General features: G+C 42.2%; 1 protein-coding gene across 1 annotated transcript in view; it reads left to right on the forward strand.

Moving 5' to 3' along the window:
• LOC119396912 (midasin) overlaps window positions 1-12,001 on the forward strand; it is a 153,804-nt gene that overhangs the window by 119,382 nt on the left and 22,421 nt on the right. Inside the window, exons 59-64 of the mRNA XM_037664292.2 lie at window positions 1,236-1,364; window positions 3,730-3,882; window positions 8,336-8,462; window positions 8,988-9,193; window positions 10,645-10,760; window positions 10,833-10,905. Coding sequence (XP_037520220.1) covers window positions 1,236-1,364; window positions 3,730-3,882; window positions 8,336-8,462; window positions 8,988-9,193; window positions 10,645-10,760; window positions 10,833-10,905 — 804 coding nt within the window. The remainder of the gene's footprint in view (window positions 1-1,235; window positions 1,365-3,729; window positions 3,883-8,335; window positions 8,463-8,987; window positions 9,194-10,644; window positions 10,761-10,832; window positions 10,906-12,001) is intronic.

Raw genomic sequence — 12,001 nt, forward strand, 5'->3', positions numbered from 1 at the left:
GTCAATTTGCCAGGATATCAGGCAAGTAATAGTCGTCCCTACCAGAAACCCACGCCTATGTCATACAAGCGAAAGCAAAGGAAACAGGTTCCTCTTGTTCCTGAGTGACAACACCGTGAAATCATGCCAGTGTGGGAACAGTCGCGCCATTTCTCACACTACCACACAACTATGCTGACCTCGACTTTGCATGCACCATCAGGAGAAGCCAGGTTACTGGGGACACGTAAACCATGCCGGGAAAACATCCTCGGGGGATGTGAGATAGTCGCTTGTCCCCACAGTATTAGCATCCCTGTTCAGGCACAGCTTTCTCTGTGTAAAAGCAATTCATTTGGGAGATTGTGATAACAGCTTTACTGCATGAAATAGTTATTTATCTGCATAAATAGAACATAATTTTGCAGCTAGCATTGTTTTTGTTTTTTTAGGCACCATAAAAGTGCAGTTCTTTGTAGTTTAAATATAGAGGATCCTCCTTTCAAAAGTCAACAAGTGAAATGCACTGTGTTTTCTTGCATATAACCCACACCCCCACTTTTTATGCACGTTTTTCCGTTTTTTCAGTGCAGCTTATATGCAAAAAAAAAATATGGTTAGTGGAATGACATGTAATGCCTGACGGAATAACAGACTTATGTGTGATTAATTTACTTTCTCAGAATGCCTCTTGGATTGCCTCTCTAATGGCTTCTTACATGCGATATCTGGCTGATTTTTCAAGCACAGAGGATGCCATGAAAATGCTCATATTATTGGGAGCTCTGAAAAAATATGAGTTTTAAGTGAAAAAGATTATTTCAGGCCAGAGTACGCTTGTCAGGCGTTAATGCAGTAAATGCTTCAAAACCAATTAATATAGAGCAATCGAAGCATGCCTTCTTCTCCGGGTCATTGTTCTACACACCATACTACAGCTGTAGACCCTATTAGAATTCCATGCTCAAAATGATATGTTTATGTTCGTGATATCTTTATGTGGTATTCCTGTCAAGTTTCCCAATAGTATGCCCCATGTGGGGTGATCTTAACTGGAACACCAAATGAAATGCCATGTCGAAGGATTGACAAAAGCTCATCTGATTGAGATAAAGGCGTTGAATAAGCAGAGGTAAAAAAACAACACTAATACAAGGTGTTGTGGCTCTCATACAAGAGGCTTATTCACAATGAAAGAAGATAACTCTCATATCATCATATTGAATAGATATTTGTCTTCTCTCTTACGGCTGCAGCAAGTGCTTGACCAAGATGCCCGCTGCGCATTTGGGGGTTTGACCAAGGAAGCAGAGCTTGAAGAGCCAAGTTCCCTCTGCCTGAAGTTCAGACCTGGCCATTTTCTGGGTCCCGTGCCAAAAAGAGAGGTTAGGCTAATACCTGTTTTCACTTATTTCACTCTGCTGATTTCAATTTCATCGAAATGTGGCAGGTCATTCCTTGACTGTTTTTAGAATTTCAAAGTTAAGTAGAACCTATCTGGTAAGCTTCTCTTCGACAGGTTTTTCGTTCAGTAATGTCGCCAACACCTTGTCTCTGTAAAGTGACAAGCACATGTGTGTTGCCGAGGTGCTTGTATCGTAAAAGAATAAGCTTGCTTTTATTAAAGGGTCCCTCAAGCAGTATTTTGCAAATTGTTGAGGCAGTTAGGCTACAACTAGTGTAAATCACTTGCACTATAACTTAGCAAAGCACCTTGTATTGAGGGAGCTATGATAAAGGTTGCCATCCTCCCGAGCTGTGCTTTTTCTACTCAACGTCTTCACTGAGTGGTTTGGGCTAAGCTTTGGCTTCCACAATGCTCAGCCGGCACGCAGTAGATCACGGAGGCCACACTTCGTATTTGTCTGCTTGATTGATCTCTGTGTTACCAGGTACCACCCCAAATGCAGCCACTCATATTTTTTAAATGCTTAGAAGCCAAATAAAACAATGCCATGTTCCAAAACAGGCAGCTGAAAACTCGGGTGTGGCAGTACTTCTGCAATCTTAGTTATGCACATTCTTAAAGTCCTATTATAAATTAAAACAATTTATGCAGTATGCAGACTGTTAATTATGCAACCTATGCGACTAACTTAATGTGTTTGTAAAGAATAATTTAAACCAGCCTTGTGCAAATAGTAAATTTTAGGCTTGAAGCGAATTCTAAGTGAATAGTGATTCGGTCTAATAATATTGAATCGAATTCGTACAGTATATATGCCATACTATAAAGAAAAATGAGCATATTTGTCATGACCCAACTAACCTGCAAAATATTTTTTAAAATTGAAACAAGGCATGTGCAAATGTCATTCTTTTTTTGATCGAAGGGAAGTGGAAGCAACTTTGTATAGTAGCAGGATTTAACTTTCGGTAAATGCAAGTGATAACCTGTAAAATATGTTACGTTTTAATATTTACTACAATTAGAGCATATAAGCCAGTATAACAAGCTTTTAAACCTAAAAAATGATCAATCAATGCGAGGCTAATTTGTTGATTTAGCCTTGAAGTGGGGTTTTGCGGCAGTGCGGATTTTCCCTGGAAATGTGTATTCACGGTATAGCACACCTCCACTGCAGTGCAACCATCTTTACAGGTGGGTTACATGCGGACTAATATACGCCTATTGGTTCATTTCGAATACTTCGAAATTTAGAATAATTTAAATTCATTTCGAAGCATATTCGAATACTGTAGTATTCGTTCGAATATTCGAACTGCTCGAATATTTGCACAAGCCTAGTTAGAACCACTTCAGGGTCCCGGTAAGCATGTGTTCTGAGCAAGCGGAATACAGAGAACAGGTAATGGCAGGGGCGACTAGAAGCATGCCATGCCTTTGTTCTGTCACAATATTGTGACACTCCTCTGAGCTTTGTGCAGTAATTGCAATAACATAGTCTTTTATCTCACATATTTGTGTGGGCTGTTGTTACTCCAGTACAGTCCAGCAACCAGTCTAAGTTTTAATAATAGAGATGTGTGAGCATTGTTTGCTGTAACCATTTACAAAGCCCGGATTAAATAACAGTGATGGCAACAAATCAAACAGTTTAGGTAATTCATACAGTGTAGGTGTTGAAAAATTGTACATATTGAGGTTACCACATCTCCTTTAAAAGCCAACTGAAACTGGACTTGGTGCTCTGTAAAAACTGCAGCTTTACTCAGTTTACATATAGAGGAGCCTTCTTGCACAATTTTACTTGTGAAATATCAGCAAAATGGCATGAAAAGCTCACAGAAGTAACTTATTTTATACTGACAAAAAAGTGTTGCCATTACTGGTTGCCTGAACTTGGGTGTGACCTACAACATGAGGCTCCTCAGCCCTTCACCACAGCTTCTGAGTTATGGCGGTGCCTACAGCTGCCCATGACACACTAAAGAAATATCGGCAGTGGCATGCTGGGACTTATGTTGTAGTGAAAGCCGTCTGGTGCATTCATTAACTACATGGGTGCTGTTTAAAGGCTTCTAAAACGTAAGCTATACAATTACCATCTCTGCGACTATCCTAAGGTTGCTTCCTGACTGGGTAGTTTTGGGTTTATGTTGGGTTTTAAAGTTAAGATCGGTGCTTGTCATCAGCAGGGGCAAGCTTTTTCTTTTTGCTCTGTCTTTCTTATATGTCTTGTATGTCTTTTCCATGTGGAGGCATCTGGGTTGATTGCTTTCTTCCATAATAAGTGTGTTGAACGCAAGTGGGAAGTTCAACTTCTTTAGAAACTGTTCTCTTGCTAGGATGGGCAACATCGTTATGCGTTCCGGATGCGGCAGCTTCTAAACCGAGTGATGCGCAACATGGAGGCAGTTGAGCTGACACAAGAACTGGATGACCTTGCTGCTGAAGTAGCTGCCACTGTGCAGGCATTTGAGCAAGAAGATGCCATCTTGGTATGTGGGCATTTCCTACTGCTTCGTAGTTGCTGGCTTGATACAGCTACACATGTAATTAATGTAGTCATGTAACTAAATTTTGGATATGGTTAACAAAAAGTACAGGGGTGGAAGTGCTGCGTCATTTGTGCCACGCTGTGCCAATCCGCTTCTGCTGTGCCACATCTTGCTCCAAAATGCATTATTACGCCGAAACTGCTCCCAAGTGCTCTTTTGCCTTCATGTGCCGCTGTCGTCCGCGACGTGGCACGCGTAAGCGAGTTGCTATCATCATCATCACCTGCCGTGCTTTCTGGGATGTGGTGATGGCGCGAAAAAAATTTGCCACCGTGGTGAAGCAATGAACGCGATAACAAGAAATCGTACTGTTATAAAAAAGAAGGCTAGCAGCTCTTTTGAATCTGATCTCGCGGAACTCTACAAAACTGTATCCACTGTTATATATTGTGGAGCACCCTTCAGTGTGCTATGCAAAAATAATACCTTTTTACTGACATGCGAGAGCACCTCCTCTCTAGATTGCTGTGCCTGGGTGAAGTGCACATGCTGCTGCTACTTAAGGGCAATTTAACAGATGTTCATGTGAACTCACAATTGTCCAGAAGGCATACTATTGGTGTCCAGGTTGATCCCGTTAGAAAAGTCTGGTTCATTCATCATGCATCAACAGAAAAAAGTCAAAGTTTTGGCGCAAGGCGAAGCAGTGAATGCAATAGCAACAAATTAGAATGTCACACGAAGAACAGCAAGCAGCTTGATACTCGCAGCACGCCGCTCAAGCACAAAGGACGCAGGAAAACAACGCACACAGGACGATCGCTAACTAACAATGGTCACGACTCGGCACTTGCAGCATACTGCTCAAACACAAGGAAGGACACTTGAAGAGAATGTACTGGTATGCGCAGGACGAGTGTGAACAAAGAACTGTCACAGTTCCTTTTGTGTTTGAGCAGCGCACTACAACCCAATGCTCTTAGATATTTTTTTTCTTGAAAAGTGGGGTGGCGTGGAATGACCCCTCCACATCTCCTGCCGTGCTGTGGCGTTTCAGGCATTGTTTACCCGGCGTTCCACATCGCAAGTGGGTACAGAAATGGGCCACATTTTAGTGCGCATCTCGAGGGCGGTTTTCACACTGAGGCAAAATCTAGGAGCGTTGCTTTAAAGCGCTCCCTTTGGGCAATCTCGCTGATGATACTGCACACGCTGAAGCACCTCTGAGTTATGCGTACCGCCAGAGGTACATGGTGTATATAAATAGCTTGCCATTAGTATTCCAAAGAATGGATTATAAAAAACTATTTACCGCGGCTGAGCTTCGGGATGATTATGAAGAAAAAGCTGACCACTTTATTGCGCTTGTGCCACCCTTACAAGAGGACGACAGACTTAGTGTTGATGGGCCCATCACTAGGGAAGAAATAAGGTTTGCAATAAGCACGTTGCAGAAAAACAAAACTCCTGGCCCAGATGGCCTTAGTGCGGAATTTTACATAAAATTTCAAGAACTTCTGGTTCCTTTTCTTGAGCAACTTTTTAAGGAGGCTTATGAACGTGGTGAGCTTCCTCCTTCTTTCTATCAGGGCCACACAACATTAATACCAAAAAGTACTGACACTGAAGCGTTAAAGAGAGTTAACGGATATAGGCCTATATCATTATGTAACGTTGATTACAAAATATTTGCGAAATTGCTGACAAATCGCCTGCAGACAGTGATCACTAGATGCGTAGGTGACCACCAAACATGTGGAATTCGAGGCCGCTCTATACAAACAAATATCCATGTAGCGCGGTCAGTCCTTGAATGTATCGATGGTAGTATGGACCAAGTAGCCCTTCTTCAAATAGACCTCGCTAAAGCCTTTGATAAGATACAGCATGCTTTCCTGTTCAGGCTCCTAAGACATCTGCAGTTGGGTGACGTACTGTACAATGGTATTTCACTCTGTTATAAAAAGTGCACTACAAGGCTCATTGTAAACCGCACACTTTCGGATATAATAGAGTTAAATTCATCCGTACGTCAGGGGTGTCCGCTCTCGCCTTTGCTCTTTGCAATATACCTGGAACCACTATGTTTAAGTGTGCTTCTAAATTCTGGCATTCGAGGATACCGATATGAGGCTGAGGAAATTAAAGTTCTAGCTTATGCCGACGACATCGCCTTCTTTTGCACCGATAAACCTAGTGTTCAAGAAGCAGTAAACACTACGTTACGCTTCTGTGAAATCGCTGGAGCCAGTATAAATTTTGATAAAAGCAGAGGGTTCTGGCTGGGAATGTGGGCTCAAACTCCCTCAGTGTTCTCAAATATCCATTGGAATGCGACTGCTATGCGGTATCTTGGTGTGCCTCTTGATAACTATCGTAACAGCGGCCCACATTGGACGTCCGCGATAACTAATATCCGTCGAAAGGTGTCAACATGGCACGGACGAGACCTTTCCATTTTTTCAAGAGCTAAAGCGTGCAATGTATTTCTTGCATCAAAGCTTGTCTATGTTTTGCAGGTATTGCACTGCTCTCGTGTGCACATTCAAGCGTTTCACAGGATATTTGCTTGTTTTATTTGGGGCTCTTCATGGGAACCTATGAGAAGAGACAACCTTTTTCTTCCACTTGAGAAGGGCGGCCTCAGTCTGGTGCATTTGTTTGTGCGACAGTTGGTGTTGCGATTTTTTTATCTTAAAGACGTCTGTCACCCATTTCTGTTGGCAGTTCTTCGAAACCGTCTGAGTTATCATCTTCCTTTTCTTTATGTCACGACAAATGTTGCCAAGGAATCGCAGTTGTCGGGATTCTTAAAAGAAATTGTTGATACTGTCAACTTTTTGAAAACCAGATTTACATTAGAGTATTTATATAATATAGACAGAACAACGCTAACCGCTGCACTTGTGAATAGCCTTTTCCCAGAACCTGTATACCGACTGCCATATTTGCTTTTGCCTGGCCATGATGTATTATTCCGTGTACGTAGGATGTGCATATCGCCAGCAGCGAAAACGTTTTTCTTTAAACTGCACACATCCACTCTACCAGTGAAGAAATGGCTCAATGAAAAAGCAATATATGTGCCCTGGACTGTAAATTGTCGACTCTGTGACCAACCTGAGACGATAGAGCATTGTTTTATCCATTGTCGTGACGCATTTTATTTCTGGGACATTCTAAAGAGAACAATCAGAAAAGACCTTCCAATCACAGCTCATGGTATTCGGTTCCTTCCTTTCAAAAAAAGCCCCACCAATAATACACCGTATGATTTATTTATGTTATTAGGACTTTATGCGCTATGGAAAAGTCGCATGATCGACAGGCACGCCGAGCCACCACGATCGACGAGGTCTGTCTTCCGAGAAGAAGCTGCTCAAGTGCGCAGTGTTGTTGAGACTTTTGAGCCCGTTCCGGAGTGGCTTGCACTTCTGGACGCTTGTGTGTGTTTGCCTGACTTTTGAACAGCCTCTTACTGTAGGCAACAATGTGGGTGTTCTGAATGTTAAGGTAATTCTAATGTGACGAAGTATGTAGTGTGTGGTTCACAGCAATAACGGGTCATATTTCCATGAATTAAAGAAAAAAAAAAAATGGTGTGTGGCCTTGTTGTCTAACGCGCTGCGCTGCGAAGCGAGGGGTCGCAGGTTCAAATCCCGGTTGCGCTCTTCGGAAATTTTTTTTCTTCCTATTTATTTTTCTTTCTGGCTTTTATTTATATATACATACATACACATATCCGGGACATGACGGTGACGGCGACAGCGACAGCAAAAACTCGCCGAGAATGTCCATATAATTGCTATCGTAATAAAAAAGGGCGGGGGGGGGAGAGCGGGGTCATGCATCACATGCCACCAGTGACGTCTGTCTCATCGTTATGAAAACTGATAGGACACACTGAACAAGGGAAGGAAAAAGAAACGTAAACCACTCTACATATACATTGGTATATATAGAGAATTTTATTATATTGAGATTCATTATATCATGGCTTAACTGTAATTTTATTAACTACATGCCACACATAACAACGGCACAGAATTCTGCATGTATATCAGATTTTGCTTGGCTCAAAGATTGCACTGTTTTGTTGTTAAAGCAATGAAACAGTGGGTATGAAATATAAAGCATGTTTTGGTAACTGCCTGTTCAATGATTCCATGTCATGTGCACCCCCCCCCCCTCCAGCAATGTATTTGTTGCGACATTTGTAGCAGTGGTACTGTAATGATGCACAAGGACAGTGCATTCTTACTCCTAAAAACTACTGTGCCTGCGTTATGCTTTGGCTCATGTTTTAAGCTTGTTTCTGTGTGTGCGTCTGTGACTCTGCCTTCTCTGTATCTTTAGGCAATGTTATGTCTGATTCTGACCATTGAAGTTTGTTCTACCACTGCGTCATTGTGTCAGTGCTTTGGAAAACGCATGGGCTTGTTTGTTACTGCAGGCCAAGATGGGTAGTGGGCAGTCGGAACCAGAATCCAAACGTGAGGATCGCAAGAAGCAGGTGCACTTGATCCAGCAGCGCAAACGCAAGGCCCTGGCTGATCTGCTCAAGACATTGGCTAATATGGGTAAGTACAAAGAAACGAACAACGCCAACTGCAGATGTTTGCTTTAGTGAAACTGAAGTTAGAGTTCTGCTCTTTTCACTAGGCAGTTGGATGACGTTTCTTTCCTCACAGCACGGTTGAGGTTTCCACCAAGAAGCGAAGCATGGCAAGTGAATGAGAAGGTGACGCGAACGGGTCCTGATAATGCTGTTGCGTTGCAGTCTTAAAGACGATGCTTCAGCATCCTACAAGTTTTTGTTTCGTTTGCTCTTCCCACATAGTTTTGCCTTCTAGAACTCCGTATTGCCTCTTCCCCCCTAAGTTTCAGTTTCTATTCTCAATTTTATGTCTCGCTGCACTTTATGTCCCTCTGCACCATTTCTGGGGTCTCACGACTATCATATTATATGAAGAAGGGGAACAAAGGGATTGTAACTTTATTATTTGCAAAAAAACTGTGCACATGCCTTGTTATTTCAGTCTCTCCCATCTGGAATATACTCTTTTGCCTCAGCCTGTAAGCTCAGCACACTGTCATATGTGCAGGTCTGTCTTACCGCAAGGGCCAGCTGTTTGGACCAACAGCACATAGCATGCTGGAGGCACCTGCACTTGAGCTATCAGCGGCAGTAAAGAAGAGCCTGCCTTCGGTCGTGGATGACTCCATGGGTCAGAACTGTGCTGGTTGCCATCGTTACTACTATCGTTGCATTGCAAGTGTTGCCGCCTTGGCTGCCAGCTGCCCTAGCAAGGTAACCATGCTTTTGCTGTTTTTTATTTCGCCACTAGCTGCACTAATCATGGTTATCAATGGCTGAATTGAAGCACCAGGAAACTACTCTTTTTCCAGTAATTTGATCCAATCTTTATATGTGACTCATAAAGACATTTGATTGCCATTGGCTGAATTAGCATAATGGCAAAGTATTCAAGTATTCCAGTGGTTTAGTTCAGTGTTTACTTGCAACATTTGCAACTTTTGATGGGGCATTTGTGTGTGTTATCAACAGAAAGCCTGAAGTGAAAAATGCGGTGTTTGGAGAGATGACTGTCTTGTGTGCTCTGTGGTTGACCATACTATGCAATGAGTCAGTGTGATTCAAGCACCGGATGCTGTATACTAATGTGCACATAAATTTTGTATCATGCACTTGCATTCTGTCAACTGTTTTCATGCCCTAGGCAAGTCTTACTTCTCTGAGGACAACACCCTGTCTTTCTCTCTGTCATGAATGACTAGCAGTCATTTTTTTTTCTAGAGCTGCCACATCATGCTGATTGGCTGCTTGAACTTCTAGAGATATTTGATGCTTCAAAAGAATGTGCTGGCTTCAAATATAGATCAGATGTTATTTCGAACAAACCAGCAGAACAAAAGTGGGAGGATGGGAATTTGTTTGCGTTTCTTCTTCTTTAAAGATAATTTTGCATAAAGATTTAAAGTTCGATATTTACTCACTGCTTTCATATGGCACCATTTGCTACAACTTGGCCTGAATGGTAACGCTACAAAGGTATCGACAGCTAGTGGATAAGTGAGATACTATAGCATTGTTCCGGAAGTGTACACTGGAATGACTGAGTGTCTGCTAAGATCGTATATTTAGAGAGGGGCACATTTGTCTTGTTTAGCAACGGATACTCTTTTTAGAAACCATAGAGAATTATTTGTTATGCCACTGTTGTGGGAGCTGCTAACCACGTTTTACTTACTTTCAGTCCTTAACTTGCACCTCTCTTGCAGCATATTGAAGCTGCGAATCATGTATTTCTAACCCACGACTACCGCAGTTAAATTGAGATATCTCTAATCATCTGTGCCTAACATAAAAGCAGCTAGTATACCTGTAGAGTGTGCTGGTGTTTTTTTTTTTTCCTAATCATTTTCCTTTGCAGAAGTCACCAATGGGAAATTATAGATTATTCTCCTGGCTCAGCAAAAAATGCAGGTCCTTCTTGTACTGCATAAGTAATACCTTTGCAAAAAATTACTGTTAGTATAGTGACGCAATCTATCCGGAACCCAAGAAACACGCAGAAGTGCTGATTCACCAGCACGTGAGTCATGCACTTTTGAGAGTGAAACACTGGAATTAAAACCTCAAACATTGTGACTCTAGAAATGTGTTAAAAGTTTTGCATTTAATGCATGTCAGCAGTGTCAGCAAATTGCAGGAGATATCTTGTGAATTTTTGTCACCAGGAATTTGACCCACAGATCATGGAAAGGTGCTGTGGATTTGCGGGTCACTTGGCTACTCTGGCTGTGGAAGACCGCACTCGTTCCTGTGATGCAATTCACAAAATGGAAAAGCTACAGTAAGTATATTAGAAAGCAATAATGACCATTTTTTCCTTATTTTTTATTGTGCCTCTTCCATGTTCGTGTAGGCATCTAGCAACTTCTCTTGAGGAATCTTCAAAAGGACCACTTCTACAACAGACTTTCCTTGACCAATGGAAGGTGAGTGCTTGGTCAAGCTTGTGCTCTTATAATGTGTCAGGTAGTGCTGTGTTCTACTGTAAAGTGTTTGTACATGCACATGCTCTATGTTTTGTTTGCTGTGGTGAGGTGTGGCTGTCATAACAGACTTTGCTGTTAAGAATACTGCAAACCACTTGGTTTGCAGTATGCTTAGAACCACATGTGAGCAGAATCAAGCAGGAAACCATTCAATGTGTGGAATTCTGAATGTTGGTTCTTTGGGGCATGTGACAGTACAGTAGGGAATCAAGCAGGCTTGAATAGTGTACTTGACATACTCCTCCTCATATTTGGTGGGATTATTGATGCTACATTGCATCGTGTTAAGGAAGGGCCTGTGTATTTTTGCTCATGGGTGATAATGGCCGGTGATTAAGTGAGTCGGCAGCTTAGGGGCCTCTGTTTTACAAGAACTGTACATGACATTACTGTATCTCAGAGCCATTGGATTTGGCATCAGTATTTGATGTTTAGCTGCATATTAACCATATGTACAAGTTTGATTATTTCTGCTTTCTTTTTACTCCATTGTTTCGTCAGTTCATTAATTAATAGGGGGAGAGCATAAAAAGATTGAGCGACGACATTCATTCATTCCATTAGTACAATACATGAAACACAGGAAAGTACAACCGCACAATTGGTTGTCCCAAAGTGAGAACTGTCATGGGGGACCTGCTAACAGAAAATGAAGGAGAGTAGGTACATTTGTGGCAAACAATTGTAGCTAACTCATCACACAAAACGTGTATTCATTATAAATACTGGGAAAAAAAGAAAAGCAAACTTATGGTACATTCTACTGGTCGTTTTCGAGCGCTCTGGTTCTCCCAGAGCACCTCGCTCTAACTCAGATCGCTTCAGGCACTCTCACTTTGCCCTCGGAGCGCAACCGAGATCTGATCACATGACTCCCGCACCTCGTCTGTTTGCAACAGAAGAGTCAGGGACAAGTATCCTTTTCCGGATTGCAATTACACTGGTGAGCGGCTGCATGTTTGACTCAAACACGCTTTCTCTGGCTCGGATCAAGAGTGAACTCCGCAGTGTTGCAGTCCCAGTCAGAGCGCGGTGG

Source organism: Rhipicephalus sanguineus, chromosome 6 (genome assembly GCF_013339695.2).
Source record: "Rhipicephalus sanguineus isolate Rsan-2018 chromosome 6, BIME_Rsan_1.4, whole genome shotgun sequence".
Classification (NCBI taxonomy): domain Eukaryota; kingdom Metazoa; phylum Arthropoda; class Arachnida; order Ixodida; family Ixodidae; genus Rhipicephalus; species Rhipicephalus sanguineus.